The sequence below is a fragment of the Rhamphochromis sp. 'chilingali' genome (genome assembly GCF_963969265.1).
Source record: "Rhamphochromis sp. 'chilingali' genome assembly, chromosome: 12".
Classification (NCBI taxonomy): Eukaryota; Metazoa; Chordata; class Actinopteri; order Cichliformes; family Cichlidae; genus Rhamphochromis; species Rhamphochromis sp. 'chilingali'.
Window position 1 is genome coordinate 27,343,079 of NC_137939.1, and position 27,000 is coordinate 27,370,078.

The following is a 27,000-nucleotide window of genomic DNA, read 5'->3' on the forward strand; positions in this document are numbered from 1 at the left end:
TTGTGTTCATCCTGTGTTTCCAGTCTTTAACTGCTATTTATGTTCATGCATTGGGCGTGTCCAACGTTGTTCAGACTTGTTTTACCAATTGTTTGAGCTCATACACGTGTTTTAAACGAGTCGTGTACACTTAACTTGATGCTTGGACTTACTGGGTATTTATGTATCAACATTTGTATATTTACTTCATCCTTCTCATATGAGAGTTTCATATTTTATTTGAACAAAATCAGTGGTTAATCAGTGGCTGTTGATCAATAGTCATGACAATTTGCATATTAATGATCAAGAAACTGACCTCACAGCCCATTGTTTAATCAGTGGGTTTGTTTCAGTCACTGTGCAAAGAATGAACAGAATGAACTTTTTGGGATTTACTCACCTGGATGACACCGAGACACTGATGGTTGTAGTAGTTTTTGATTTTCCATATAATATCAGCACCACACACTTTACTGATCCAGCACCTGGCATTCACTAGCTCTGGCCAAGAGCTTGTAAGTGCACATCAGCCACAGATCACAGGAATATTGAAATTTTACAACAAAAACATGTTACAAAACACATGTGGTCTGATATATGTGTTATAAAGATTCTTCTCAACTTTGTGACTGCAGTGCACCTGGTTTGCTCGTAAGTTGGAGCACAACCATCTAAAGTGTGCCAAAAGCTTTTGTGGCTGTCCTGTGACACTGTCCAGCCTCTCTTCAACACAGTTCTTGTAATCTTTCATTTCCTACAAAGTTTACAAAGGTTTCTGGTGTCTCTAAACCTCAGCTGTGGCAAAAGGGCTAACAGCAAATGGACTTGATCTCTCTGAACAATAGTAATTATTACCTAAACTCCACTCCTCCAAGAGCACCACTATGGACCACTGAAAAATCACATACAATGTAAATTGCTATAAATTTCTGTTAAGTCAGTTTCATAATGAGAGCTCGTGCTACCCGGCTCCATTAGGTTTTGCATTCTAGATGCTTTTTTCCAACACTAACCAGCAGGGATGAGTAGCATAGTGAAATCTATGCGATTTTTAAGAATATAGTATCTTTATAATAGTTCCCTCTTATGTTCCAAAAGCCGTTACTTTAAAATAACACACAACAAAGAGAAAAGTAACTTTATTTTGAATGGACCAGAAACCAACAGTAAACAAATCCAAAGAGGAAAAAGCAGAAAGATTATGTTATCCTTTGGTAAATTGTCATGTAGAGACCTGTTATATAATAAATAATGATTTTTCAAATCATAGCAGTAGCCTTTATCCAAACCATTGAGGCAAGTTGAGCTATATAGTCTGATTATAGTGAAAATGTGTGATAAATAGTTTAATCATCAAACTACTTTAGTTTGTCGATTTACCTGTTTTTAAATCTCTGCAGTAACTAGGGATGGGTATCGTTTAGGTTTTATCCGATACCGGTTCCAAATCGGTACTTTTGAAACGGTGCCGGTGCTTAAACGGTGCTCGAACCGGTGCTTAAAGAATGGAGAACACAAACTTTGTCCAAAAACCTCCCATGTTCAGCTGTTTTGTTTGTTTTTTGTAAAAAGATAACAATGTTAGCCTTTTCTGCAGCTATGGGGCATATATGGTATCACTCTTGGCTGGAAGCAGTGCTTAAACAATGGAAAAAAAACACAAACTTTGTCCAAAAACCTCTCATGTTCAGCTGTTTCCCACTTTTTCTTTGGTCATTTTAGCCTTTTTGTCCAGGGTGAAGGGAGTATCTGCCATCAAACAAGAAGACAGCCGCATGTAGCTATGATGATGTTTGCTAGTTCACCTTACATGCATTAATGTAATAACGTGGTTAGCCTACTCAACGTAAATTACACACGAACAACATTTAGCTACTCACGCAGAGAAGAACGGCTGCTGCCATCAATATCCTCATCATTTCTGCTACACTGGCAGGGCTAGGGGCCAGGACTCTATTCTTCGGGTTTTTGGGGGATGTTGCTCCGGGTCCGATAACTGGCAACCCACCCAACGTGCACAGTGTGAGGTCTCGCAGCAAGCTATCAAATACGGCGCATTTCTCGGCTTTTAAAAAAACCCGCTATGCGTCGCCAGGTGTTTCATCAGTTTCGAGGTGTTACCTCCTTTGACAGTATCACAGTATCAGCTTAAAGCACTTGTTGCAGGCTGCTGAGTTTGCATATTTTGCTGTGAAGTACAACCAGACTTTTGACCGCTTCGCCTTGGACATTTTTAATCTGTAGCTCTGCTCTAACTGAACGTACGTACCTGGCCCCGCCTACTATCCTGGGAAACGTAAAATGATTGGCTAGAAGTGTATCACAGCTCAGGAAAAAAAAAGCACCGAAATAAAGCACCGAAATGTGCGCTGCTTTTCGGTCTGGTTACTACCGTTTATGTCAGAACCGGTGCCATCATGGCACCGGACACCGGTACCCATCCCTAGCAGTAACACAAAAAACCTAATTTCTCAGTGTTTCCCATCTTCATTTCATGGAGTTGCTCTGTCTCGATCCTGTATATATAAAAGGACACAGACAAGTTCATTAGTACAACCAAAAGGTCAAAAGTGTAATGCTAACTCGAGGCTCTGACAGGATATGCAGGTTTAACTGCAGCTTTCTTCTTTATGTTCTCATCATATTGCTTGTAACATGGTAATGCCTCCCACTGCCATCAAACAGAACAAAGTGTTACCTCAGTTAGAAAGTCATTTTCGTGACACCAGCTTTGAAAGCAGAACTTAGCATCTCTCAGACTCGCTGAGTTCTTACAGTAAACTCTGAGGATCTTCTCAGCAAAGCACACTGGGAGAAGCTTGGACACCTGACAACAAGGACAGTAACATAAAAGCTGTTTTACAGAGACATCTACAGAAAGAACACACAGCTCATGCAAAGACATGCAGTAGTTCTGACCTGTTCTCTGGAAATCTTGAATGCTTCAGTAGGGTTAGCCTTAGTGTAGAAATATGTGGTATTGATGGGGTCCTTGTTTTTCATCCCATAGTCCAAAGTGACAACCTAAACGAGCAGTGTTCACATGTACATTATGACTCAGTCGAGGTTGGCAACACAATTTAGCTAAAAAAACAAAACAAAAGCCAAGATTTTAAGAATTAATTACTGAGTATAATTAGAATAAAAACTCACTATAATTTCAAAGTTGTCTTTTGGAATGACTTTAACCAGTTCATTTTCCAAGCTGTCCTTCATCTTCTGACAGATGGAGGAAAGAACATGTGCTGTCATTGTGTTATCATTGTTTTGCTGATCTCTTTTTATGATCACTTTTCACTCTTACTTTTATTTCCTCTTGGTCTTCTTTCTTGAGCTGAGAAAGGGAGAGAAGAGTCACATCATCTCTCTTTTTTAGCGCACTCACACACCACAAATATTGTAATCAACTTTATTTTTTACAGCAATAAAATAAAATGCAGGTTAAACTGAGCTAATAAGCTATTATGTAGGTGACTATGAATGACTCACTTAGGATTTAAATGGTTTCAAAATGGTATCAAGATCAGCTACGATGAATTCAGTTTAACTCTGTCTCAAATATTGAGAACATCGGGCAGTACAGTGGCGTGGTGATTAGCACTGTTCCCTCACACCAAGAAGGTCCTGAGTTCAACTTCGCATCTGGCCAGGACCTTTCTGTGTGGAGTTTAATGTTCTTTTGGAGGTTTTCTCCAGGTACTCCAGCTTCCTCCCACAGTCCAATGACATGTAAGTAGTGGGGTTAGGTTAAGTGGGGAATCTAAATTGCCCGCAGGTGGGTATGGTTGTCTGTCTCCCTGCATAAGCCCTGCGTCAGGCTGGCTCACTGCTTTTGGCTAGTTTTGCTTTTGGCAAGGGTCAGTGTCACTACTGGAAGACTGATGCAATACATGTTCCCTACAGAGGCTGTCCAAATCTTCCAGAATGGCACATTAATACAAGCCACTGCCAGATGTTCTTCTGTGTCTCCCAGTACAGTCTCAAGAGAATGGAGGAGAATCCAGGGCATTAACAGCAGTAACTCTAGGAGAGCAGGAAAGCGCCATAGAAGGTCCTGTCCAGAGCAGTATCTGCTCTTTTGCACCACGCATTTGCCATTAAATACCAGAAATGACAAGTCTACCACTGGAACTCTGCACTTTTCACAGATGAGAGCTGAACACATAAGAAAGGCTCACATTGGACAGCTGTGAAAGGGTCTGGAGAAGCCATGGAAAATGTGATGCTGCCTGTAACATTGTTTAGCATGACCAGTTTGAGGTTTTATAAGTGATGGTCTGGGGAGCCATATCCATGGAGAGACACACAAACCTCTACAGGTTATGCAACAGATCTTGGGTTGAAGTCCCACGCTTACAGGCCCTATGCTGGTGCATTGGGTCCTGGATTCCTCCTGGTGCATGACAATATCAGTCCTGATGTGGTGGGAGTATGCAGGCAGTTCCCGGAGGACAATTTCCATTTATTTTACGGCTAGATACTAGCCTGTACAGGCCTTTACACATCTACAGTAATTTCCTGCCTTTTTTCTAATGTAAATCTTACAGAAGCTTTTTAGTTCAAACTCTCAATGTACACCTGGTAGTCTGTTGGGATCGAGTTTGAATTATGTTCATACCATAAACGAACCTTCTCCAAAAGCCCCTTTTTATTAGTACCTAATTGGATCTACTCGCCACAGTTTTCAGGGTTTTCTATTAGGTCATAGTACCTTGTACCAGGTACTAAAACAGCGCCTGCTCAGTCAGAGTTCAAAGCGATCTGAGCAGGTACTAAAATGTGATGTGGTCAGACCTCATGCCACCAACTGACTGGTCAGTGGTGTCACTCAATGAGTCATGAGATCATCTGATGGGGCCACAGGGTCTTGGTGCAGTTGTTTTGGTCCACACCTGAAAACAATAAAAATAAACTAACAGATGCAGCAAAATGTGTCAAACTAACCACCATGTTAGCTGCTGCCCCAGCTGTGAAGAGGTGGGGAAGAGAAGAGCAGTGATGAGAATAACAGCATTTTTCAGTAACTAGTAATCTAACTCATTACTATTTCTACTGTTAGAATGCTGTTACCGTTACTAAAAAGAAAATGCTGCACGGACACATTACTATTTGTAAACACACAGACAGTTGAAGCTGTCTACAGCTTACCTGGAGCGATGGGGGCGAAACAATTGCACAAGTGCTGCTGATTGGCTGAGAAAGAAAACTAGTAAACCATGGTAACATGACCAATTTAAGATGACATAGCAACAAGATGTCATGTGAACCCAAGACAAGCCTCAGTGTCCATTTTTGTGTTTAAAGTGAGGTATTCAGACTATATACCAATTTTTAAATTGTGTTGACAAGAACACGTAAAACCAGAGCCATGATAAAAAATGTTCGCATTTTTTTTTCCTGAATGCTATTGTCAAATTTACATCTAAGGACAGCGCTAGCAAGCACTCTCTGCTTATGACCAAACAAATATAAAATAAAAAAACACCCCTTTCCTATTGGTGGAAAAATGTACCATGTCAACCAATCAAAAAATCATATGGCAACATGGGGCATTTGTTGTTTAGGAAGAAGGGTAATTTTTTTAGAGTGACGGGAGCGAGAGAGAGTGAGAGTTTTGAGATGTGAGATTTGTGACATTTAATGTGTTTGGAGTGTGTAGTTAGTGTGTAGTTGCTAGTTTTTTTGTGTGTGTGTCAGAACAATGAGGCGACTGGTGAATGTCACAGTTGCAGCTAAAAAGTCACCAGAGACAGATTACAGTGTAAATGTTGTCTCTAGGTGGAAAATGGGATGAGTGATACACCTCGTGCAGTCAGGCCAGCAGGTATCAGGTTTGAGATGATGTCTTCTGTCTTATAGTGGACAAAAAATATTTTTTGGAGTGGCACAAATAATTTGTATGGCATCTTATTTGATGCAGAACACCAGATTGTTCTGTAAATAGTTTGAAATGGCCATAAAAGAATCCCATGGCTGCAAATAGTTGCAAATAACTATTTGCAATAACTGTCGTTTGTTTATAAATTTACAATTTATATTTACATTTCAAGTTATGATCTGTTAAACATGTTTGTGGTTGTTACAGTAAAAAATATAACCTTTTCTACTCGGATCTTATGTTTTTTGTCTGATTTTAGATCAATTATGGTAATTGTGTCAAAATGAAAAACTAACTGTAAATTCAGAAATATGAGGTTGTGCTGAAAAGAATGATACCAAATGACAGCAAAGCAAGATAAATAGTTTTTAAAGGTGATATGCAGAGGTAGGTGGGCCAAAAAAGCCTGGGCCAAGTTTTTGTCCCAGTCCATCCCTGATTGCACACCTTGGTTTCACCCATAAACTGGTACAGGTCTCGAGACATGATCCTCTGCAGAATCATCCTTGCTTCCTCCAGAGGAGAGGGAGTGAATTCATTTGAACAAGAACAAGGGTGGAGTATTCTTTCAATCATTTGATCTGCAGAGTAAACAGACAAATAAAGTTAAGATCAGGTCAATTCAAGTAAACCAAAGAAACATTCACAAGTTCATCAGTAATGTCATATAAAGAAAGACACACAAAAAATTGATTAACATTAATAAACAAAACAAAATAAGCAAGCGATAAAGCAAGCAAAGCATTAGTAATACTGCAGTATTAAATAAATAAATTTACAGTTTACTATAAACTAGTAGAGACGTATCCGTCATACTGAAGAATCAACCTGACATCATGGCAAATCCTGTAATAGTCACGCCAGTCAACAGTTTTTTTTTCCATGCTGTGCATCTCCAAAGTGTGAAAAAAAACCCCCACAAATGCAGAAGTTGCAGTAAGTTGCAATAAACTGCAGTAACAGCAGAGTGAGATTTTTTTTTTCAATTTCAAACCAACATGAAAATAATCATTGGTATTTTAAACAGATGTTGTTAATTCATTTACATACATATTAGCCACCTTCTTTAATAGTTTCTGAATAGAAAATGAAATATATATAAAATATATATGAAATATATAAAATAATATATAAATACGGTATATAAAATATATGAAATATAAAATGAAATATGTAGAGCATGTTTTCCACTACCTGTCAGCTTTGTGTAGGCTTCCATGTCAGTTTTAGCTTTGGAGAGACAGAACGTTGTCCCTCCTGAACCTTTAGTCAGGATGTACTGATCTGCTTTCAAGAGGGCGTCTTTGATCCTGGATAAAAAAAAAAGACCCAGTATATGACTTTATGGGAACTCTGTAGATGAAATAAATGTTGTCTTACAATAGAATTACACAGTTGGTACTTACATAATTTCTACACTCTTGGTTACTCTGTGCTGGTAGGCTCTTCTGTGGAGAGAGTTCCTTGTGTGGAACATGTCATACAGGTTTGCCACTTCCTGTTGAGACCATCGCCTATAGTTTAGTCACAGCCAATCAGATAATGAATTACTCATTAAAAACTGATAAAAAGCAGGGATCCACACCTTGTCTCTAGAGCAAATGTGCTTCCTCCCATTCACATCACACACCCTGGCAAACATGATGAAGCGTTGATGGTCAAAGTTGTTCCGGATGCCCAGGTGGTGGCAGTCCCTGAGATACGAGTGAGGAATTACATCAATTTAATTACATTTATTATGGTAAACCCTCCAAAACACCTTTAAGACTTGCTGTAGATACACTCAAAAAAATCTGTTGTTGGATGAACACAATTTAATCATGGCACCCTTTTTGCACACAATTTAACCAAGTACAATAAACCATTTTCGATCATGTCAAACCAACACATTTAGCATTTGGTAGTTTAATGTAATCAGATTACGTTGGATCAACATAGTATACTTATATTGATTTGAAGTGATTTATTTAAGTATGTAGAGTGAAATTTGTTTTAATTCATTCTACACAAGTTAAAAAGTTTAGGAAAACACAATTAAATCTTGTTGTTTCAACAACTACTTTGTTAATCAAGGCAATTACTGCAAGTCTTGCTTAATAAACCAATATGGGGTTGATGATTTCACTCATTTCAATCGAATTATTTCAATTAGATTTGTTTACATTTGTTACACATTTAGAAACCCACTACTTTACAAAAAAAGTCACAATCAGATTATGATAACATTAACTTTATTAACTGGATTTAGTGGACAATATAAAAGCTTACCATTTTTGTACACCTGCAAGCATTATGACACTTCAAAAGGTAAAACATTAGGATACTTATTTACATAGATAATATGTTGGAACCAAAGCTTCCACAACTAAAAACAGATGCAAAATTTGCTCAATATATAAACTGTATTTTAAAAAATTAAACTAAAAGATAAAAATACATCTCCCACTTGGCAAGTTAAAACATGTAACAAAATAGAATTACTATTGTGTGAATTTGGAAAAAAAAAATAGAAATAATTTGGGAGCAATACAACAACAAAAGAATCCATAGGCAAAAAAAAAAAAAAAAAAAAATAAGGATTAAAAAAAAATTTAGGAAGTAAAACTAAAATAGAAACAGAAGGCTTAACATCAAATTAAATGACAGATGACAATTTTTTTTTCAAATGTAATTAATTACTTGAAATGAAAATCTATATTTGTTTGGTTTATCTCATTGTAATAATTATTAGTTTGACCAATTTTTATATTTCTGTATTTATTTTTTAATTTTGGTTGCAGTCCTCCGCAGCTAGCAATATAGTTTTGCTGTGTCTTAAAACATGCTAGCAAGCAAAATGGACACAATAATACAGTGAACTTAACAGGTGGCAGTGGTCTTAAACTTTACAGGCCCTTGACACATAAACACAACATAGTAACAGTGCAGCTAAAAACAATGAACATTTCTTTGGGAAAACCCCTCAATGCAGTTTCTGTAAAATGTTGACTTTGTTCTACAGAGGAGAGAGAAAAAAAACAAAAACAGAGGGGGGCACTAAAGCACTCCAATGATATCTTCATTCAACACATGACAGCATTATGGTATGTGTGAATTAGTACCTATACTACAAACTCAGAATTAAATGAAAAATAATTAACAGAACAGTACTTCTGATCCATTTTGAGCCATCTATATAAGGACAAACAAAAATCATCTGCAGTGCTGTATAAAAGGTGAATTGCCCAACAGAGAGAATCCAAAAAATTTAAATGAAAGAAAGAAATATAAACAACTCAAATATTAACATTATATATTGGAAATCACCATTGCACCAATGAACCATTCAAGACCCATCAGTCATTTTCAAGTGCTCTCACTCCATAAGCTTGTTTTTCAGAAACTGTGCCTTTGAAGAGAGCTTTTGTCCATCAAGATTTAAAAGTATCTTCTGGAGGACTTCAAAGGTGCATTTAAGTTCTGGTGGGTAGCTCAGGTTCAAACAGTATATGAGTCCAAACAACAGAGCACATGCTTGTGCAATGTTACCCAAATCAGTGAGAGCCTCCACACCCTCAATCAGGACACCAATGTCCTCTGGGTCATCTTCAGGTTCAGCACCCTCCTTCTGGATGACGTACACCCCCATCACAGTTTGCTCCATGCAGCTTTTTGCCTCACTGTCCGTATCCTACGTGACAAAAATATAAGACAACAAAGTAAAATTTAAGAGATTGTTTAAACAACTGTTTCTATGCTGTTCATAAAATCCAAGTAGTCAAAGTAATAAACAGAAAATTACACACCACTAAAGCAGTTGTTAATAATTACTCCAATACATAAATGATAAAATACACCTCTCATGTCAAAAGAGGTGGCATAATTTACCTCTTACCAGCCCCTCCCCCGAAAGGGCCATTGTCCAATTACACATTATAGCAACCGTTACTGTGTCTGACAAACATTAACCTCAAGCAAGATGGAGAAGCGGTGTGCCCACCGATACGCCGAGAGATTGTGTCTGGAGGAGTTGTGTTCTTTCCATTCACAAAGTCAAAAACAACGTGAATGGATTAAACAGTGTGGATGGCCCCACTCCCAGGTAAATGTACCGAACATTATGAAGCATGTCTGCTTACACATTTGGGTACCCGTTGGTGCACAGAGGAAACCATTTGTTTGTCGGACGTAGCAAGAGTAACTTAGGGGGACAGGACTTGAGAAAAGGCTAATTCAGCTGCTAAAATAAAACAGGTATAGAAGTGTTAGTACTAAACAGCTCAAAGTTCATAGACATTTCTATTTACAAATACTGATGACCATAGCAATGAAAAAACAACAGGACTTATTTTAATCCAAGTACAGATTCAAAAGCAATGTTGTCTTGATGCATGTTAAAATACATTGTATGTTTGTGTATCAAGTTTAACTACGGTATGCATAAATTTCTTTCCTTCCAATACCAAATTTCAGAAATTCTTTAATGCAGAGCTTAATACTGTTTGGTATTCAAGACATCCTTTCCCCAATACCAGGTGTCTTGTTGCTAATCTCAAAATTTTAATTTTAACGATTTGCATTTGAGGCAACGTCACAATTTGTATGAGAATGTTACAGTCAACATGCTGTCACAATGACTCACCAAGTACTCCTTTAGTAACTTCTCATAGTCTTCGTTTAGGTAGATGCACAAGGACTTCAAGATGCATGCTCGTCTGGTATGGATGTTGTCATGCTGGAGAGGAGGAGATAATATGAGCCAAAACCAGGCTGTTTTTCTTAAAGCTAGGGTAATCAGTTAACTTGCATAATTATTCTTTAGGTTAGAACCGGGCATGTATCATTTGTTAAGCCGAAACAAAATTGACAAACTTCACCTCCAAATAAAAGTTATTTTTGCTGCCTATGACAAAGTCTACTCAATCCTAATACAAACCTTGGAGATGGCAAGCATGAGACCTCTTATTTTCTTTCCAGGTGTCCCTCCTTTGCTCAGAAAGATTTCCATTAAGCGTGGTGCATATTGGTCAAGCTCGGCAAAGAAAGTAGATAGCAGAGGCTTTGTGGTGATTCGCAGAAACTCCTTGTCAATCTGCAATAGAGAACAAATACATTGATTAAAAACTCAACTGTATATTTCACTCACTTCACATCCAAGCTGACTAAAGCTGCCTTTAGAAGACCATGCAGACATCAGTACTGTCATTGATGACGGCTTCTGAGAAGCTTTTGGTCAATTATAAGATCTTAGCTGTGGCTGCAATATGCTGCCATCAGATGCTTTTCACAAAAGATTAAGCCATGACGGGATAAAGAGGGGTCTAGGGGCAGCGCCCGGGCTGTGACGTGCAGGGTTGCGTATACAGCGTCAGACGGAAGAGACCGGTAAACAGGTCTATAAACATTCAAGCAATAACCTATAATCATTTCTAATATGACGCACTAAATTAAAATCACTTTAGGTTTAAAAACTTCAATAAATACAGATATTAAGAAACCCTCAGAGGAATGCGATCCACATGTTTGCGATACTGCTGCGCATATGTTTAACCATCGAGCGTGTTTTCGAAATTTATGCTGCTGCTCAAATTAACCCGTTAGTTACGAGCTGGAGAAAATGTGCAATGAGCTGTCTGTGGCGAGGAGCTGCAGTAAGGAAGGCAAGAGGCAGACGGACGCAGCACCTGCTTTAAAACATGACGGAGAATAGTCCCTCTTTTCTTTCGGGACCACTCTAAATAATGGTAGCTTAGATTAAACTCCAGCTGTCTGACAATAAAGTGTGGAGGATTCTCCGTTTTAGCACAACGCCTGTCTGATTGGTCATACAGTCATGCCTCTGTTGCATTCACTGAACCCAGGAAAAGTCATAGCACTCAATTAGACTGATCCCTTCTGGGTAAAAAAACAAATAAAATAAAATAATCACTGGTTGATAAACGTTTGTGGGTAAAGCTGAGAATGTCCTGGTCAGCCGAGGCCAGCACACATTCCATATGTCATCAGAAGACCTCCCTCTGTAGCGCAAAGACTTCATTCAGAAGTTCAGCATTGAAGAAAAATTGAGGTATATCAGAATGAAGCTTGCAGGCACAGAATGCAGCAATATCTTGTTTTGCCAAGGCATAGTGGCACATTTAGAAGACACACCATTGCGGGAATATTACTCTGATATGCCGCTACATTGCGTCTTCTAAAAGAGGCTTAAAAAACAAATGCACAAATGTCTCTTCAATGTAGACCTGTGAAAAAGCAGACCAGAGTACCTGTATAACAGTAGAGGTTTTGGTTTAAGTGTTAACAGAATGCCATCTGAGGCTGTATTTACAACATTTTATGACGAGGAAGGATCCGGATCATTCTTATGTCCTGATACATAAAACCTACTAAATTAAACGGTACTTACTTTTTCACATTACTATTTTCAGTGATACAGGAACCAACAACAGGTAGTACTTTTAGTTTTGGACTACAAAACATAAATTACATGCAACATCCAAATGCATTTTAACCACACTTGCCTCTCTCGCAGTGAACAGAGCTGGCCATCTGCTTTTGAAGTCTGCAACCATCGGCTGACCCTGAAGAACTTCTTGCCTTCTGTATGAGAAAGTCTTCTCCATTTTCACACTCACAACAGAGTCATTATTTCTTTTAGTCAACTCAGAAAGAATTGCAACTCTCTCCTGTTCCAGACTTTCTGATGTCTCTCCTTTTGGATGCTGTGGACAATAGTTAACTTCAGCTCTTTTGGGTTTCTTCACATTGAAGGCTGCCTGACGGTTGTCACCAGACTTGTTTTTGATGGAGTTTATGGTCACCTCTGTACATCCAAGGCCTCTCAGTTTGGTGCGGAGGTTAGCCATTTTATATTTTAGGCTAATCTTCCACCCATAACAGCCATTGAAAGACCCCTGCTCTCTAAGGCAAGGATGCTTTTTCACAAGAGCTTCTGCAACGTCAGTCAGATCATTGTCTGTTGGGTAGGCTTTGAATTTGTATATTTCTTCAGCCAGTCGTTCCAGAATTTGGGATTTCAGTTTAGGTGAAGGGTTCAATAGAGTTCCCCCATTGGCGCAGGCAGTATTGGCCTTCTCGAGTTCAAATTCTGCCTCATAGCTAAATTGAGGTACAGTGAAGACACTTGGCCAAACCCAGTGCCTTGAGGATGGTGAAGAACCTGAAGATGAAATAGGCTCTGTATCATCTGTGTCAGCAGAGGAGATGGATACAGACTCTGTTGCTTGGCTTTGAGAAGTTCTTGCATCTTCCTCCTGTGGGCTTTGCAAAAATATCACCTTAAGGGTGCCTTTGTCCTTTACTTCTGAGACATCTGACATATTCATGAACTCATTTCCAAAGTCCTCATCTTGATATTGAAGTCGAATATCTTGCTGTAATCCAAAACTTGTCTTTACTGTGTGGCACAAATCTTCAATTGAGACCGGTGTCCCTGCAGGAAGAATCAACTTCCTGGCATCATCTTCACCCAGGATTATCCGCAGTCTTAGGGGTGACGTCATTTTGAAGATCTGAAAAATATCAGCAATTCTTTTAGAAAAAGTCACCGTTTGGCATATCAACAAGCAACAATTAGGGACCCTTGTGCACTTCTGTGCAACTTTAAAAATACAATTTTTTGTTGTGAAAACAAAGAAGAAATACATTAAAGGTTAAAACACAATTTCTCTTATCTGTTTAGACTAGAATGTAAAAAGAGCTTTCTGAGGCTACGTCAGCCCAGAGACATAAGCAGTAGAATGAATACTTTAATTCTAACTAAAAACAAAAAAAAAAAACCACAGCAAAAGAAGTTATGATGATGCTGCTGCAATACTGTAGAGGATGACAGACGCTGGCATCCTCTACTTAATATATTAATATATAATATATATTATCCTCTACTTAATATATTGAAAAATTCACTGTACTTTAAAAGCAGATTTTTGGAAACAACAGGAATATCATCATCATCCGTCCATCCATTATATATTCTGGCTATCCTTAATATCATCATCCTGCAGTAAAGTACAAATGAGAGACGATGCATGCTATGTGTAAACATTATATACTTTCATAATTATATGGACCTGTCTTAAGTCTGGTGACAAGGTGAGGTAAGGGCACAAACCATTTGGTAAAATTTGGGTGGCTCAAACTAAGTTGTAGGGAAGGAATTATTTGCTGGAGACCATCTTGTGTTTATGAAAATCAGTTCACAGTGAAAACAATATGGTGGAATTAGAAATTCTGTAACACTTTAATCAACCAAATCATAACAGGTTTCACTCAGAAAATGTAATTTTCAACAAATCTTTAGTTTTGATTTGTTGTGTTTTGAAATAAAAATCTTAGTTTTCTAATGCATACATAAACAATTCATTTTAAAATAGTTTTATTTTCAACAGCTAACAGACCAAATCAAAAGCATGACAATTTCACAAATGCTATAGGGTAAGAAAAATAATAAAAAATACTTACAAGTATTAATTTTGTTTTCCAAGAAAACTCACAGATCTCTTTAGAGTAACCAGATGCAGTCCTCCAACAGAGTAGGCAGCTAAGGGATAGTCATCAACCAGTTCCTCATGTGCAATGACAGCCACCTCCCTCACATGTGACGTGCTCAGTTCAAAAGCTCTAAAGTGCTCCCTATACCAAGCAGATATCTTTCTCACCAAAAAATGCAACTTCCCTTCCAAAACACAGAGCTGCAAAATTTCAGCAAACTCAGGCAGACCAAATGACTCTCCATGGATAACAATCATTCCTTTGCTGTAGTTCATACCATTGTATGACACATTCTTCGCAATGTGAACATCAGTTTCATCTGGAAGCCTTTGGTTAAAAGCAGCTGCAATGTCACTTTGGAGCACATCAATAGGCACTGATGAAACATTAGTTACCACCAACTGTTTTTTCTCATCAGACATATGCAAATGGTGAGCAATGACAAGCTGGTGTTTCCTGGCAAGTGTGAGAGGTATGTTTTTAAAACAGTTGGTGTGGCGAGCAACCTGTTTAAAAAAAACTATGCTTGGCCTCAAACCTCATTGTCCACTTATGAACGAGAGGTCCAAAGAGACGTATCATGACAGGATAGTGCTCTACAAAATGGTGTTTAGGAAGAATACGGCTGTTTGGAAAAAGTTCTTTGTATCTCTGCCGATGCTCTCTGATTTTGAACTCAAGATATGATATTGACTCATCACAGTGGATAGGGGCAACAACAAGTTCCACTATATCCTTGAGATCCAAAAGAACATGCCAGGCCTGTTCATCTTCAGGAACAAGGGGACCAATAATAAAAGGCAACAAGCGAAGCAGAGCCCAATTTTCGTGTGCATTCCCCCCTATATGTTTTTTCCTTGAGTAGGTATGTGGTATGACGTGAGGACGATTTGTCTTATCACCCCATTTGTAGTCAAAACTTTGGATTGAACTGTTAAGTTTTTCTAAGGTGAAATACTTTTTGGAGATCAAAACAGCCAAGCATTCCGCTAGTTTTACAGGTATAATGCCCTCAAAAAAATCATGTACTATATCCGGGGGAAAGCCTGAAATAACATCAAAATGAGAGAGACTTTTAGTCAAAACACAGTCACGTTTAACCCCACAACACAAGCTTGAGGTTTCCAATGCAGATTTTAAGTGAGCCAAATGGAGTTCACGTGTTCTACACTCAAAAACGTCTGCAGTCAAAAACTGAATTTCAGTTTTCTTTGCGACACAGAATCTACATATGTGTTCCCCAGAAAAATTTTCAACAAAACCTGCAAGCCCGTGAGCAGCTAGGTTATCAGCTATTACACAATTTACAGTGCCTTTAACGAACTCATTTAACTGAGCAATAAACACACCGTGTTGTTCCAAGATCACAAGATCTTTTAACAGGGGTTCCAACACCTTTTCAAACCCAAATGTCTTTAAATCATCACTTTTACAAAGAACAGCTAGGTAAATGGAGGAGAGTGCTGAATGAGAGCCTGGAGGCAAATTATCCAAGACCCAATAAATACCACAAAGCTTGTGTTTTTTGCGTGAGGTTCCAAGAGGATTGCAAACCTCAAAATCATCAATGTAAAGTGTAATGGAGATTCTCAACACGTCAACAGCTAAAAAACTATTGGTTCTAAAGTGCTTGCCATCTCGGAAAGACCTGTAAACACTCAGACCATTAGCCAAATCCTCACTTTTTTCTTGTCCTATATGTTGCTCAATCACTCTATCAAGTATGTGATTATGACTCAATAATTCTTGCAATAACTTTAATAAAGGAATGTACTGAAATGACTTTCGTTGATCAACAGATAAAATGTACTCAACAGGCTCTACGACCCTAAAGTTATGCTTATAGTATTGTTTTCTTTTAAATGAAGTTCCAAGAGGACCACACTTAGCTAAAATTTTTGATACAGGGTTAGAAATGCACACTGTATTGGCAAGCTCCTCAACAACAGCCTGACCAATATGAAGGTTATGGCTCTTGAATACCTCTTCAACAGTTCGTTTTGTGATTGAAGTACAAGCAGAACTTAACAAAAAACTCAACTCCTCCACCAAGCCATCTACTGCTGTAGCTGGAATTTGAAATATATGTTCCAATTTTAACAATATCCCAGCTATTTTCTGTTCAACAAGATCTGTCAAATTTTCAGTGGAATGATTACTTCCTGACACAAACTCAGTTCCAACTTCAGGATCTAAAAAATCAGAGCAACTAGCACCTACACCTTCAGGGTCATCAGAATGTTGTGCTAGGTCAAAACACACCACTAAACCTACCTTGAAATCTTTAAGTGAATCTGAATGATGCTTCCTCTTTTTGTGTGAATAAAATGTACCAAAGATATTTGTCTTGAAAGAGCAGCCTGAAAATACACAAGTTACTGTCTCACTATTTCGTAAATGTGATCCAATATGTCTAAAATAATCTCTCTCTGTGGTAAGGTCACCGCAGTCACATAACTCACACCTAAAAGTGACTGAACTAACAGCTGTCTGTTTAAAATGAGAAGAATGACATCTGTAAACATGTGTTTTTAGTCCACACCAAGTCTTAAATGTGCATGGACAATTTACATATATACAAAGATAACGCTGGCTGGGTCCATAATGGTGATGTAATCTACAGTGTTTCAATAATTTGTACCTACTACTCTCCCTGATGGAACAACGCTTGCACTGCCACATACAAGTCACTGAAAGAAAAAAAGAGAAGCAGTTTTAAGGATGGTTTTATTGTCACCTTTTTTTTCACTGGGGCGATTGTGGCTGTGGGGCGATTGTGGCTCAAGAGTTGGGAGTTCGCCTTGTAATCGGAAGGTTGCCGGTTCTAGCCCCGGCTCGGACAGTCTCGGTCGTTGTGTCCTTGGGCAAGACACTTCACCCGTTGCCTACTGGTGGTGGTCAGAGGGCCCGGTGGCGCCAGTGTCCGGCAGCCTCGCCTCTGTCAGTGCGCCCCAGGGTGGCTGTGGCTACAATGTAGCTTGCCATCACCAGTGTGTGAATGGGTGGATGACTGGATATGTAAAGCGCTTTGGGGTCCTTAGGGACTAGTAAAGCGCTATATAAATACAGGCCATTTACCATTTACTTTGATTAAATCATAAAAGTATCATAAAAAATGTATGATGGTAAAAACTTACCATGTATTAAAGAGGAGGCACAAACAATCAGAAAAAGGGGGCAGCTTTCTTTGTGGTGTTACTATGGTAAAGAAAACATACAATTATTTTATAAAAATTCCACAGTGGATTTTTTTTTTAACTTTGTTGGAAATGTATAAAAAAAATACAAATACATATAAATACCTCTTGCAATATAAAATTCACAGATAAATATCCAATCTGTTGCCAAATGTAATAGCAGTGTTTCACACTATGCAATAAAGATGCTGGTAGTTGCGGTAAAGGTTCGACAGGCAATTTTCATAACTATCCGCCATTGCCTTTTCCTTTGACCTCGTGTTCATGCTCTTTTTCCCATGCACTAGTATTCAAGTCAATTCGAAGGATGCAGCCCCTGAATTTGGACACAGCTAATATTTAGCAACTCCCGCGCTAGTTTAACTTGCATTACCGCGAGAGGCCGAATGCTTAAAAAAAGGAGAGAGAAAGAAAGAAGAAATGCAAATAATAAAAAAAAGTGAAGAAAGACCATGTCTTCTAAACCGTCATTTAAAACCAAAGTGAATGCTAACAGAGCTAGGTAAAAGTTCAATGAGACAACCGTTGAACTTTTACCTAGCTTTAGCTAACTTCGTTTACTTTGAAAGTGAATTACAAACGTGTTAAATATTGAACTAAACATATCAATAACCGCTAAAAACACTATAAAACTGCAAAAACGGGTAACAAAAAAAAAAGCAATTAAGTGGAAATGCTAATAATAATAATATAAATATAGCCGGAGCGGATTAGAAATCAGGTATTAGACAGTACCGATTGGCACCGTCTAATACCCGATTTTCACAGTATTTGCTCCACTCCCGCTGTCTAATGACAACTTACACATTTGGAATTAAAAACATTGTTAAACAATTAACGGACGGAACAACTTCGTTTGACTAAGATATTTTCAGTTATTTATCACTTACCTGTATTGTGGAAGATTCCGCAGAGAGAAACGGCAGTTCACTGAACAGATATAACTTTGTCCGCGTTCCCGCCTCTTCACGTCTGGGAAGTTTGAGCATGCGCACTAGGCATCGGTTTTAGAGTTGTTGATTTAAAATAATTACATTTAATTGAACTGAAGAATGCAAATCTAGTTCATTAAACTTTTTGTTATTTTATGTTAAACCAACAACTGATAATGATTTAAAAACCTAAACTCAATATGTTCATGTTAAATAGACAAATGTCTATTGAATTAATCAAACAACTGCCTTAGTTGACTTTTTTGAGTGTAGAAATACTGAGTTTGTCATCAACACAAGTCCCACCTGGCAAAGTAGTCGAATTTGTCCACATCAATCCCATTTTGCTTGTTTGACACAATTTCGTAGAGGAAGGATTTATTCTCATCTCGACCTTCATACGGCCACTGTGGAGACGACACCAGAATTGACGTTCGTGACAGCGATGATAACGAATGGTTTCATAATATTCAGACAGTAACTGGCCAGTACCTCAGCGTCATCAATCTTTAGAGGTTTAATCATCTCCTTGATAAATGTCAGGTCAGGTGGGAGTATCAGTCCATAACGCTCCATCTCTTGTGCCAGACTATTCGCCACCACCAGATGATCAAACATCTCTAAAGAGGCATCCTCATGCTGCAAGAGATACATTATTATTGTTTATATTAAGAACAGAATTCAAATGGTTGAAAGTTTAAAATGATCAGATACAACATACAGAATCAAATTTGAGCACATGACCATCTCTTAATAGAGGTAATTAGTGTCAGTATTCCAGTTTTAACCAGAGGTTCTCAACTTTTATGAGTCAGACATGATGAGCGTGGACATAACAGTGGTATGGCTTCTTCTAGCAGAAAATGATGTTTGTTTGTTTGTGCTGATAATTGTTAACACTGTGTTGTTTCTATCATTTAGTGCCATGTGTACTTTATTTCCTCAAGATGGCATCTGACAGTGTTTTCAAATATATTTGATTTTTGTGGGTGGCCATTATGTCGCGTCTCACAGTAGAGAAAAAAAATTTTTTTCACGTACCTTCCAGTCTTTATGTTCTGGGTCTGCTTCGGGGTTGAACATTCCATCAAAAAGATGGGAAAAAGGTCCATGTCCTTCATGGAGAAACAAATGTAAAAAAAATAAAATAATAATTAAAGCCTCCTGTTATAGTTCTCACACACACACACACACACACACACACACACACACACACACACACACACACACACACTGACCATTTGCCTTTTTCATTTTACCAAGCATGTTTTATTTTACACTGGCTAGTATTATAAACTTGATGCTATTAGAGTGAAAGACGTGCAGCACTTACCCAGGTCATGACAGAGACCTGCAATTTGCACACAAAGGACGTCTCGTTCACTGATGTCGAGTTCTGGCTGTTTCAGCTTCAGAGTTTTTGCAAGTTCTCCTGCTAAGTGCCCCACCCTGTATCACCAAAAAAAACACACACACACACACACACACACACACACACACACACACACACACACACACACACACACACACACACACACACACACACACACACTTCATCATGCAGCACTGAAAGAAAAGCATTACTAGTGTATCTGTAAACAAGTGGACATACCCTATTGAGTGTTCAAAGCGGTTGTGCGATGCTCCTGGAAAAACGAAATAACCGCCCCCAAGCTGCTTTATGTTTCGTAGTCTCTGAAACTGAGGTGTGTCTATGATCTTGACAAGTAGTGGATGTAACTCGATGTGGCCATGGATGGGATCATTAAACACCTGTGTGAAGAGAAATGAACAAAAAATAGACAAACTTGGAGGGTTTTGGAGGACTTGGTCTCAGATTTTCGTTCAGCACTCACCTCTTGGTGAGTAAACACTGTGCCTCATGCTAGGTCAAATTTTCTGTCACCTTGCCTTTGACCAAAGCACTGGCAGCTGGCCAGCCTACTGACATTATGTCTAAGGTGAGTTAAATATAAAGATTGTATTTCCCTAAAAAGATCATCAAATGATATCTTACATAGACAAATATACACATGATACACATATATTATGAATTCACATTTTTATGAAGTGCTAATCACAACAGTAAGTTAGACCACACACCAAAGACCATATTATAGAAGATACTTTCATGTTACATCACCTTGTTTAAATCTTTGATGTTCAAGTGCTTCTCCATAGTGCTGTAAATGTTTAAATGACCAAAGATTACAGTTTTGCACAACATGCATTCTGGATATAAAAGGAAACAGTCAATGAATGTAATTGTAATTTTTCAATACTGGTCAAGTATGAGAACTTACCAGTTCTTCCAGTTTTTTATTGAAACTCTGACACTTCAGTTTCTCATTGTTCTCTGAATTAAAGCACAGAACAAATAAACAACTTTTTAAGTTAAAAAATAAATCATAGAATCTATTTATAAACAAACATTTTCTAATCTTCTGACTCATCAAAGTAGCTGCCTTTAACAGATATAACAGTTGAATGTGTTTGTGCCCTTCTTTCTACATCAGAAGCCAAATATTCTTCAGAAATGTCTTCCTAACTGTTGCATAAATGTGTGGCTCTTCTGGGTTGCTTTGCTTCCACTCTTCCGTCCAGCTCATTCCAAACCAGCTTGATGTGGTTTAAGTCTGGGGACTGTGCTGGCCACTCCATGTTGTCAAGCTTGCCTTCTTGTTCTTTTTTCCTAAGATAGATCTGTAATAGCCTGGACTCGTGTTTTGGGTCATTATCTTGCTGTAGGATGAACCCCTGACCAACTAGGTGCATACCAGAGGCCACTGCAGAATGCTATGGTAGCCATTTTGGTTCAGGATGTCTCTCACTCTGTAAAAGTCACCTGTATCCAAGAAAAACACCCAAACCATGCTTCCTCCTTAATGTTTGACATTTGATGCCACAAAGTAAGGAACCAACGTTTTACCTAATCAACAGTGTGCAAAAATCCTGCATTATGAACCAAAGATTTCACATTTTGATTCATCAGTCCATAACACCTTCCATTATTCAGCAGTCCATTGGTGGCATTTCATGGCCCAGGCAAACCTTTTTTTTCATGTTTTGATGTCTAAGTAGACTTTTTTGCATTGATGTTTTTGTATTGATATAGACTAACCATGACAGAGACACACAACTATTAACTTCTTTATGAATTAGAAAAAAGAGATGTTAAATCTTCTGATATTATGATTTTTTTCCAAATACATTAGATTAGTGCTATCACTACAGGGGACAATGCCATCCATCCATCCATTCACTTCCGCTTATCCTTTACAGGGTCGCGGGAGCCTATCTCAGCTGTCATAGGGCGAGAGGCAGGGTACACCCTGGACAGGTTGCCAGTCTGTCGCAGGGCCAACACACAGGGACAGACAACCATTCGCACTCACATTCACGCCTAGTGACAATTTGGATTATCCAATTAACCTATCCCCACAAGCTACATGTCTTTGGACGGTGGGAGGAAGTCGGAGTACCCGGAGGGAACCCACGCAAACAAGACCCCGGCCTGATGTTGGAATTGAACTCAGGACCTTCTTGCTGTGCGGCAACAGTGCTAACCACCGTGCCACCGTGCTAACAATTCTGCAGCCTAATTTGGTCTTGAGCTGCACGTTTACAAGGAAACAGGATGATGCTTTGCCTTCTTTTACTTTAAACGGACATCTCAGTTCAGTTCTATTCACTGACGCTGTGTGGACATTTTTAGATTTGGTAGAAACTCATTCACTGCAAAGTGTCCTGTACGTATTTCATCTACTGGCAAGCATAAGCCCCTTAATTAAAATGATACTTTCAATCATACAATACAATTATTTTTGTTATCCAAAGATTTTCACATTCAAATTTGACAAAAAAAGTAGAAACAAATATTAAAGAAGTTAATTTATTAGCTTTATTTTAAAAAATCGTTTTCGTGATTGAATTTTATGTCTGATTAATTTCTGAATTCTCAGACTGGTCCAGTGTGCAGGCCAAAATATGGGTATAAAAACATGAATTCACTTTGACTTAGAGTCTTAAACAAGTTTTTCACAGATTTAAAAACAATATTTTTGCTTTATTGTTGACAGCTGGTCTAATAAATGTGTTAAGCACTGCAACAGTATGACATGGATTCAGTCGAATATACAAAACTATTAATAAAAACAACTTTGCACGATTCGGAGGTTTGATAAATTAATCTGGGAACACTCCTGTGAGTAAAGCTTTCATACAAACATGAAATCACTTAAAATACAAGAAAATGTTATTTTATAAAGCCCACTGAGCCTGGACATAAACCCAAAGCTTAATGAGAGTTTAAAAAAAACAAAAAAAAAAAACAGGTATACGAGATGAATAAACACCTTGAGAGAAAATATGAAACAAAGTTCGACTTACCAAATCGGCTTATGAACTAAACAATAGTAGTAAAGCACTCCGAGATCTCCCGAGTGACGACGAAGATTTTTTTCCTTTCAATGTGGAAACGTTCACGTGATCTTTTTTTTTTTTTTTGGCTTTGTTTTGCTGTAGTCTGTAATCGGGTGTCATTACACTAACTACAGTACTACTGATGCTGTGATAAAGCCCCGTGAATATGTCGAATTGCTTCGCCAAAACGCAGATCACACGAAGCCCCGTTCAACAGCTCGTTTGGAAATACTGACATCTGCTGGTAATTCACTGTACAGCAACCCTGCTGTGATATATCAGTGAGTATGTGAACATAACCATGTATGAATTGAAGGATACCCGTATGAGGTCCCGTGTGTGTGTGTTTATGAAACTAGCCATCATCTCTGAGATTGATGATAGATGTTATCATTGGATGATATTATGTGAAATTATGTCAGGTGCTCACAAAACGCTCACAAAATTATTTTAGCGTTTTTAGTGGCTCCATAATGTTCTTGCAATCTCCTCGGAATCACCTCAGACCCAGATCGTGTGAAACACTTCTTGTAATTCTGTAATGTGTTTTCAACAGCTTGAATCACATAATGAGGAAGTTGTTTCAGAGAAAGGGGGCCTCGTTTGTCTTTGGTCAAATGACATTTTGAAGAACTACCTACACAGTTTAGGACGAAAGAAACTGTACACAACGGTCATCAAGAATGGGGTGCAAATGAAAGGAGATGTGAAACCCTAAAGAAACATAATTAATATTTCAGTGTTTCCTTTTTTGATCATCAAATTATGTTTTTAACATAGGATCTTCAGCAACACATTTGTGAGGGAAGACAACTTTCTTTCAGGGTAGAATGGATGTTTTCATGTCAGGTATGGACAGGAATATGATCACAGCTTCCAGCAGTTTTTCCAGTATTACTATTGTAATGGAGTATTAGTTTTAAAAATGCTGTAGCTTTCCTAGAATTTGCATAACTTAAAGCACATTATGTCAGATTGTTTTAAGAAGCAGGGTTGTGGCTATTTCATTATGATGTCACGCTCAAAGATCACAGAGCAGATCACACAGCATTTGTAGAATCAAGAGATCTGGTACAAAGACGTGCATGTGGTGTCTTATTGCACTCCAAAATGATATGTAGCAGGATATTTAGCGGTTTTTGTACAGCAGATCAGTTAATTTGTGTGTGCATACCACCCTACATTTATCTTTCATTCAAGGAAGACCTCAACTGTTACTGAAACATATGGCTCAGCTAAAAAGCAGGTCCAGGCTTACAGATCAGCTGTATTTCTGCTACATACACATGGAATTGACACTTAATTGTGTATACATTTGCCTCCTGTTCCTTTTATTGTTTTAGATCAGTGCGGACCTCTGCCTTTAACTCCGGGGATGCTGATGCATATAAAGCAGCCAGGTACGACCTCCGAAAGTCCATAAAAAAGGCCAGAAAGGACTACAGGGACAAAATGGAGTCCAGCTACCACAGCTTTGACACCAGGCGACTGTGGAATGGACTGCGCTGCATCACTGACTACAAGAAGGACAACACAGGCAGTGTTCAGCCCACTGCATCTCTTACAGACGAGCTCAACAACTTCTATGCTCGTTTTGACGCAGACAACAGAGAGCAGATCCTCTACCCTCAGGAGGACAGTGAGGCTGCAACTCTAACTCTGAAAACAGAAGCTGTGAGATGGACTTTTAAAAAGGTAAATCCTCACAAAGCTCCAGGACCAGACGGCATCCCAGGCCGGCTACTCAGAGTGTGTGCAGACGAGCTGGCAGAGGTGTTCACCAACATCTTCAACCTCTCCCTGAGGCAGTCAGTGGTCCCCACGTCCCTCAAAGCATCCACCATCATTCCCGTTCCCAAAAAATCAGTGGTCTCCTGTCTGAATGACTACCATCCTGTTGCACTGACATCCGTCATCATGAAGTGCCTGGAGCGGCTGGTCAAAGGTCACATCTGCTCCTCCCTCCCTGACACACTGGACCCTCTTTAGTTTGCCTATCGGACAAACAGAGCCACAGAGGATGCCATCGCCCTGGCAACGCACACCACCCTCACTCACCTGGAGAAAGGGAATACATATGCAAGGATGCTCTTCATCGACTACAGCTCGGCATTTCACACCATCATCCCCTCAAAAATTGCCACGAAGCTCGTCGACCTTGGGCTGGGAACACCGATCTGCAGATGGATTCTAAACTTCCTCACAAACAGGCCCCAGGTGGTGAGAGTTGGTAAGCACACCTCCTCATCACTCATCCTAAACACAGGTACGCCACAGGGTTGTGTGCTTAGCCCCCTCCTATATTCCCTGTTCACACACGACTGTGTTGCTAAACACGTGTCCAACATCATCATCAAGTTTGCGGATGACACAATCATAGGCCTCATCACAGACAACGATGAGACGGCCTATAGAGAGGAGGTGATGGCACTGTACGAGTGGTGTCTGGAAAATAACCTGACTCTCAACATCAGCAAAACTAGAGAGATGATAGTGGACTACCGGAAACGACCAGTCAGAGAACACCAGCCCATCCACATCAACGGTGTCAAGGTCAAAAGGGTCAGCAGCTTCAAGTTCCTTGGAGTCAACATCACTGAGGACTTCTCCTGGACCCTTCACACAGACACTGCTTTCAGGAAAGCTCGCCAGCGGCTTTACTTCCTGAGGAGGCTGAGGAAGTTTAGCATGAATGCCAACATCACCTCAAATTTTTACAGGTGTGCAATCGAGAGCTTGCTGACGAGCTGCATCACAGTTTGGTAGGGAAGCTGCTCTGCCAGCAGCCGTAAATCACTACAGAGGGTGGTGAAGGCAGCAGAGCACATCACTGGCACGAGGCTTCCTGCCATTCAGGACATTTATCTCCAGCGATGCCTCCGTAAAGCACACAGCATCATCAAGGACCACAGCCACCCAGCACATCAGCTGTTCTCCTTGTTACCATCTGGCAGACGTTACAGGAGTCTGTCTGCTCGGACTACAAGACTCAAAAACAGTTTTTACCATCAAGCCATACGACACCTCAACCACAACACTTAAACACACACAACACAGCACTCAGAAGCTACCCTGCAGCTTCACAAGTACTCTGTTTAATCTGCACTGGTCACTCCACTTTATTGTCATTGATATTTATATTTAAAAGTCAATACTGTAATTTTCTGCTGCTCATTCCTGTGCAATATCCCATCTGCCCTCCCATCATATTTCTTTTCAAGATTTTCTTATTTAATCACTAGTGTACATATATTTATATTTATAGATACATATATATTTAGTCATCTTTTCTCTTTTACCATGTCTTTCTAATATTTTGCTCCTTACTATTTTTCTATTTTCTTATCATTTTTATTTTATTATATTTTCTTCTACTGTACCATGCTGCTGAGTGACTGCTGCTCGTCAAACACATTTCATTGCAATGTTGACCCTGTGCTAACTTGCATATGACAAATAAAACTGAAAACTGAAAACTAAAGCTAGTTAAAAAATCTTTTATTGAAAAGTTATTTCAGGTGGCATTGTATGCGTATGAAAGCTGTACATTTTCCCTCAAATCTATGTTTTGATTCAGTGTGTTAGCCCATGAGGTACTTTAAATTACACAAATAAATGTTTACAGTACTCTGTAGTCTAGTAGTTATTCAATTCAATTTTATTTATATAGCGCCATATCACAACAAAAGTTGCCTCATAGATAGATATGATACAAACCACTGCAGTGCAGTACATGTAATACCTACAGCATGTTCTAATCGCTCTAATAGGATATTATGGTCGACAGTATCGAATGCTGCACTGAGGTCTAGCAGGACAAGCACAGAGATGAGTCCACTGTCAGAGGCCATAAGAAGATCATTTGTAACCTTCACTAAAGCTGTTTCTGTGCTGTGATGAGCTCTGAAACCTGACTGAAACTCTTCAAATAAGTCATTCCTCTGCAGATGATCTGTTAGCTGTTTGACAACTACTCTTTCAAGGATTTTTGATATGAAAGGAAGGTTGGAGATTGGCCTGTAATTAACTAAGACTGCTGGGTCTAGAGATGCTTTTTGAGTAAAGGTTTAACTACAGCCAGCTTGAAGGCCTGTAGTAC

At 38.9% G+C, this 27,000-nt stretch overlaps 3 protein-coding genes and 1 long non-coding RNA gene across 4 annotated transcripts in view; all 4 read right to left on the reverse strand.

Annotated features, from left to right (window-relative positions):
* Window positions 1-1,142: 1,142 nt before the first annotated feature.
* Window positions 1,143-27,000, reverse strand: part of LOC308406851 — a 107,762-nt gene continuing 81,904 nt past the window's right edge. The window contains exon 4 of the long non-coding RNA XR_013973596.1: window positions 1,143-1,362. This is a non-coding gene — a long non-coding RNA (uncharacterized lncRNA). The remainder of the gene's footprint in view (window positions 1,363-27,000) is intronic.
* On the reverse strand, window positions 1,354-22,981 carry LOC308406844 (deoxynucleoside triphosphate triphosphohydrolase SAMHD1-like). The gene is made up of 17 exons (XM_080898108.1): window positions 22,869-22,981; window positions 20,783-20,835; window positions 20,623-20,662; window positions 20,092-20,252; window positions 19,813-19,928; window positions 19,521-19,594; window positions 18,972-19,118; window positions 18,786-18,886; window positions 7,446-7,554; window positions 7,267-7,358; window positions 7,055-7,170; window positions 6,308-6,441; window positions 3,287-3,316; window positions 3,136-3,201; window positions 2,902-3,006; window positions 2,681-2,809; window positions 1,354-2,498 (listed from the first exon to the last, which is right to left on the reverse strand). Exons 3-17 carry the CDS (start codon window positions 20,656-20,658, stop codon window positions 2,475-2,477), a joined length of 1,440 nt encoding a protein of 479 aa, XP_080754234.1. The 5' UTR covers window positions 20,659-20,662; window positions 20,783-20,835; window positions 22,869-22,981; the 3' UTR covers window positions 1,354-2,474.
* Window positions 8,682-17,807, reverse strand: LOC308406846 (uncharacterized protein). The gene is made up of 5 exons (XM_080898110.1): window positions 17,488-17,807; window positions 16,992-17,040; window positions 10,776-10,931; window positions 10,482-10,574; window positions 8,682-9,530 (listed from the first exon to the last, which is right to left on the reverse strand). The coding sequence occupies exons 3-5, from the start codon at window positions 10,845-10,847 to the stop codon at window positions 9,216-9,218; spliced, it is 480 nt and encodes a 159-aa protein (XP_080754236.1). The 5' UTR covers window positions 10,848-10,931; window positions 16,992-17,040; window positions 17,488-17,807; the 3' UTR covers window positions 8,682-9,215.
* On the reverse strand, window positions 10,927-18,719 carry LOC308406578 (uncharacterized protein; the record flags this gene model as incomplete). Its single annotated transcript, XM_080897659.1, has 3 exons — window positions 18,438-18,719; window positions 12,420-13,371; window positions 10,927-10,931 (listed from the first exon to the last, which is right to left on the reverse strand). Exons 1-3 carry the CDS (start codon window positions 18,534-18,536, stop codon window positions 10,927-10,929), a joined length of 1,056 nt encoding a protein of 351 aa, XP_080753785.1. The 5' UTR covers window positions 18,537-18,719.

What these genes read in the sequence shown, in the direction of transcription:
- LOC308406844 (XM_080898108.1), bottom strand. Translation starts at nt 20,658, where the DNA reads ATGGAGAAGCACTTGAACATCAAAGATTTAAACAAG. An exon ending in CAGAACATAAAGACTGGAAG is followed by an intron (nt 19,119 to 19,520) that starts GTACGTGAAAAA and finishes TATCTCTTGCAG; the next exon opens with CATGAGGATGCCTCTTTAGA. An exon ending in AAATTCGACTACTTTGCCAG is followed by an intron (nt 7,555 to 18,785) that starts GTGGGACTTGTG and finishes CTCGTATCTCAG; the next exon opens with GGACTGCCACCACCTGGGCA.
- LOC308406846 (XM_080898110.1), bottom strand. Translation starts at nt 10,847, where the DNA reads ATGGAAATCTTTCTGAGCAAAGGAGGGACACCTGGAAAGAAAATAAGA. An exon ending in TCATGCTTGCCATCTCCAAG is followed by an intron (nt 10,575 to 10,775) that starts GTTTGTATTAGG and finishes CCTCCTCTCCAG; the next exon opens with CATGACAACATCCATACCAG. An exon ending in AGTTACTAAAGGAGTACTTG is followed by an intron (nt 9,531 to 10,481) that starts GTGAGTCATTGT and finishes TTTGTCACGTAG; the next exon opens with GATACGGACAGTGAGGCAAA.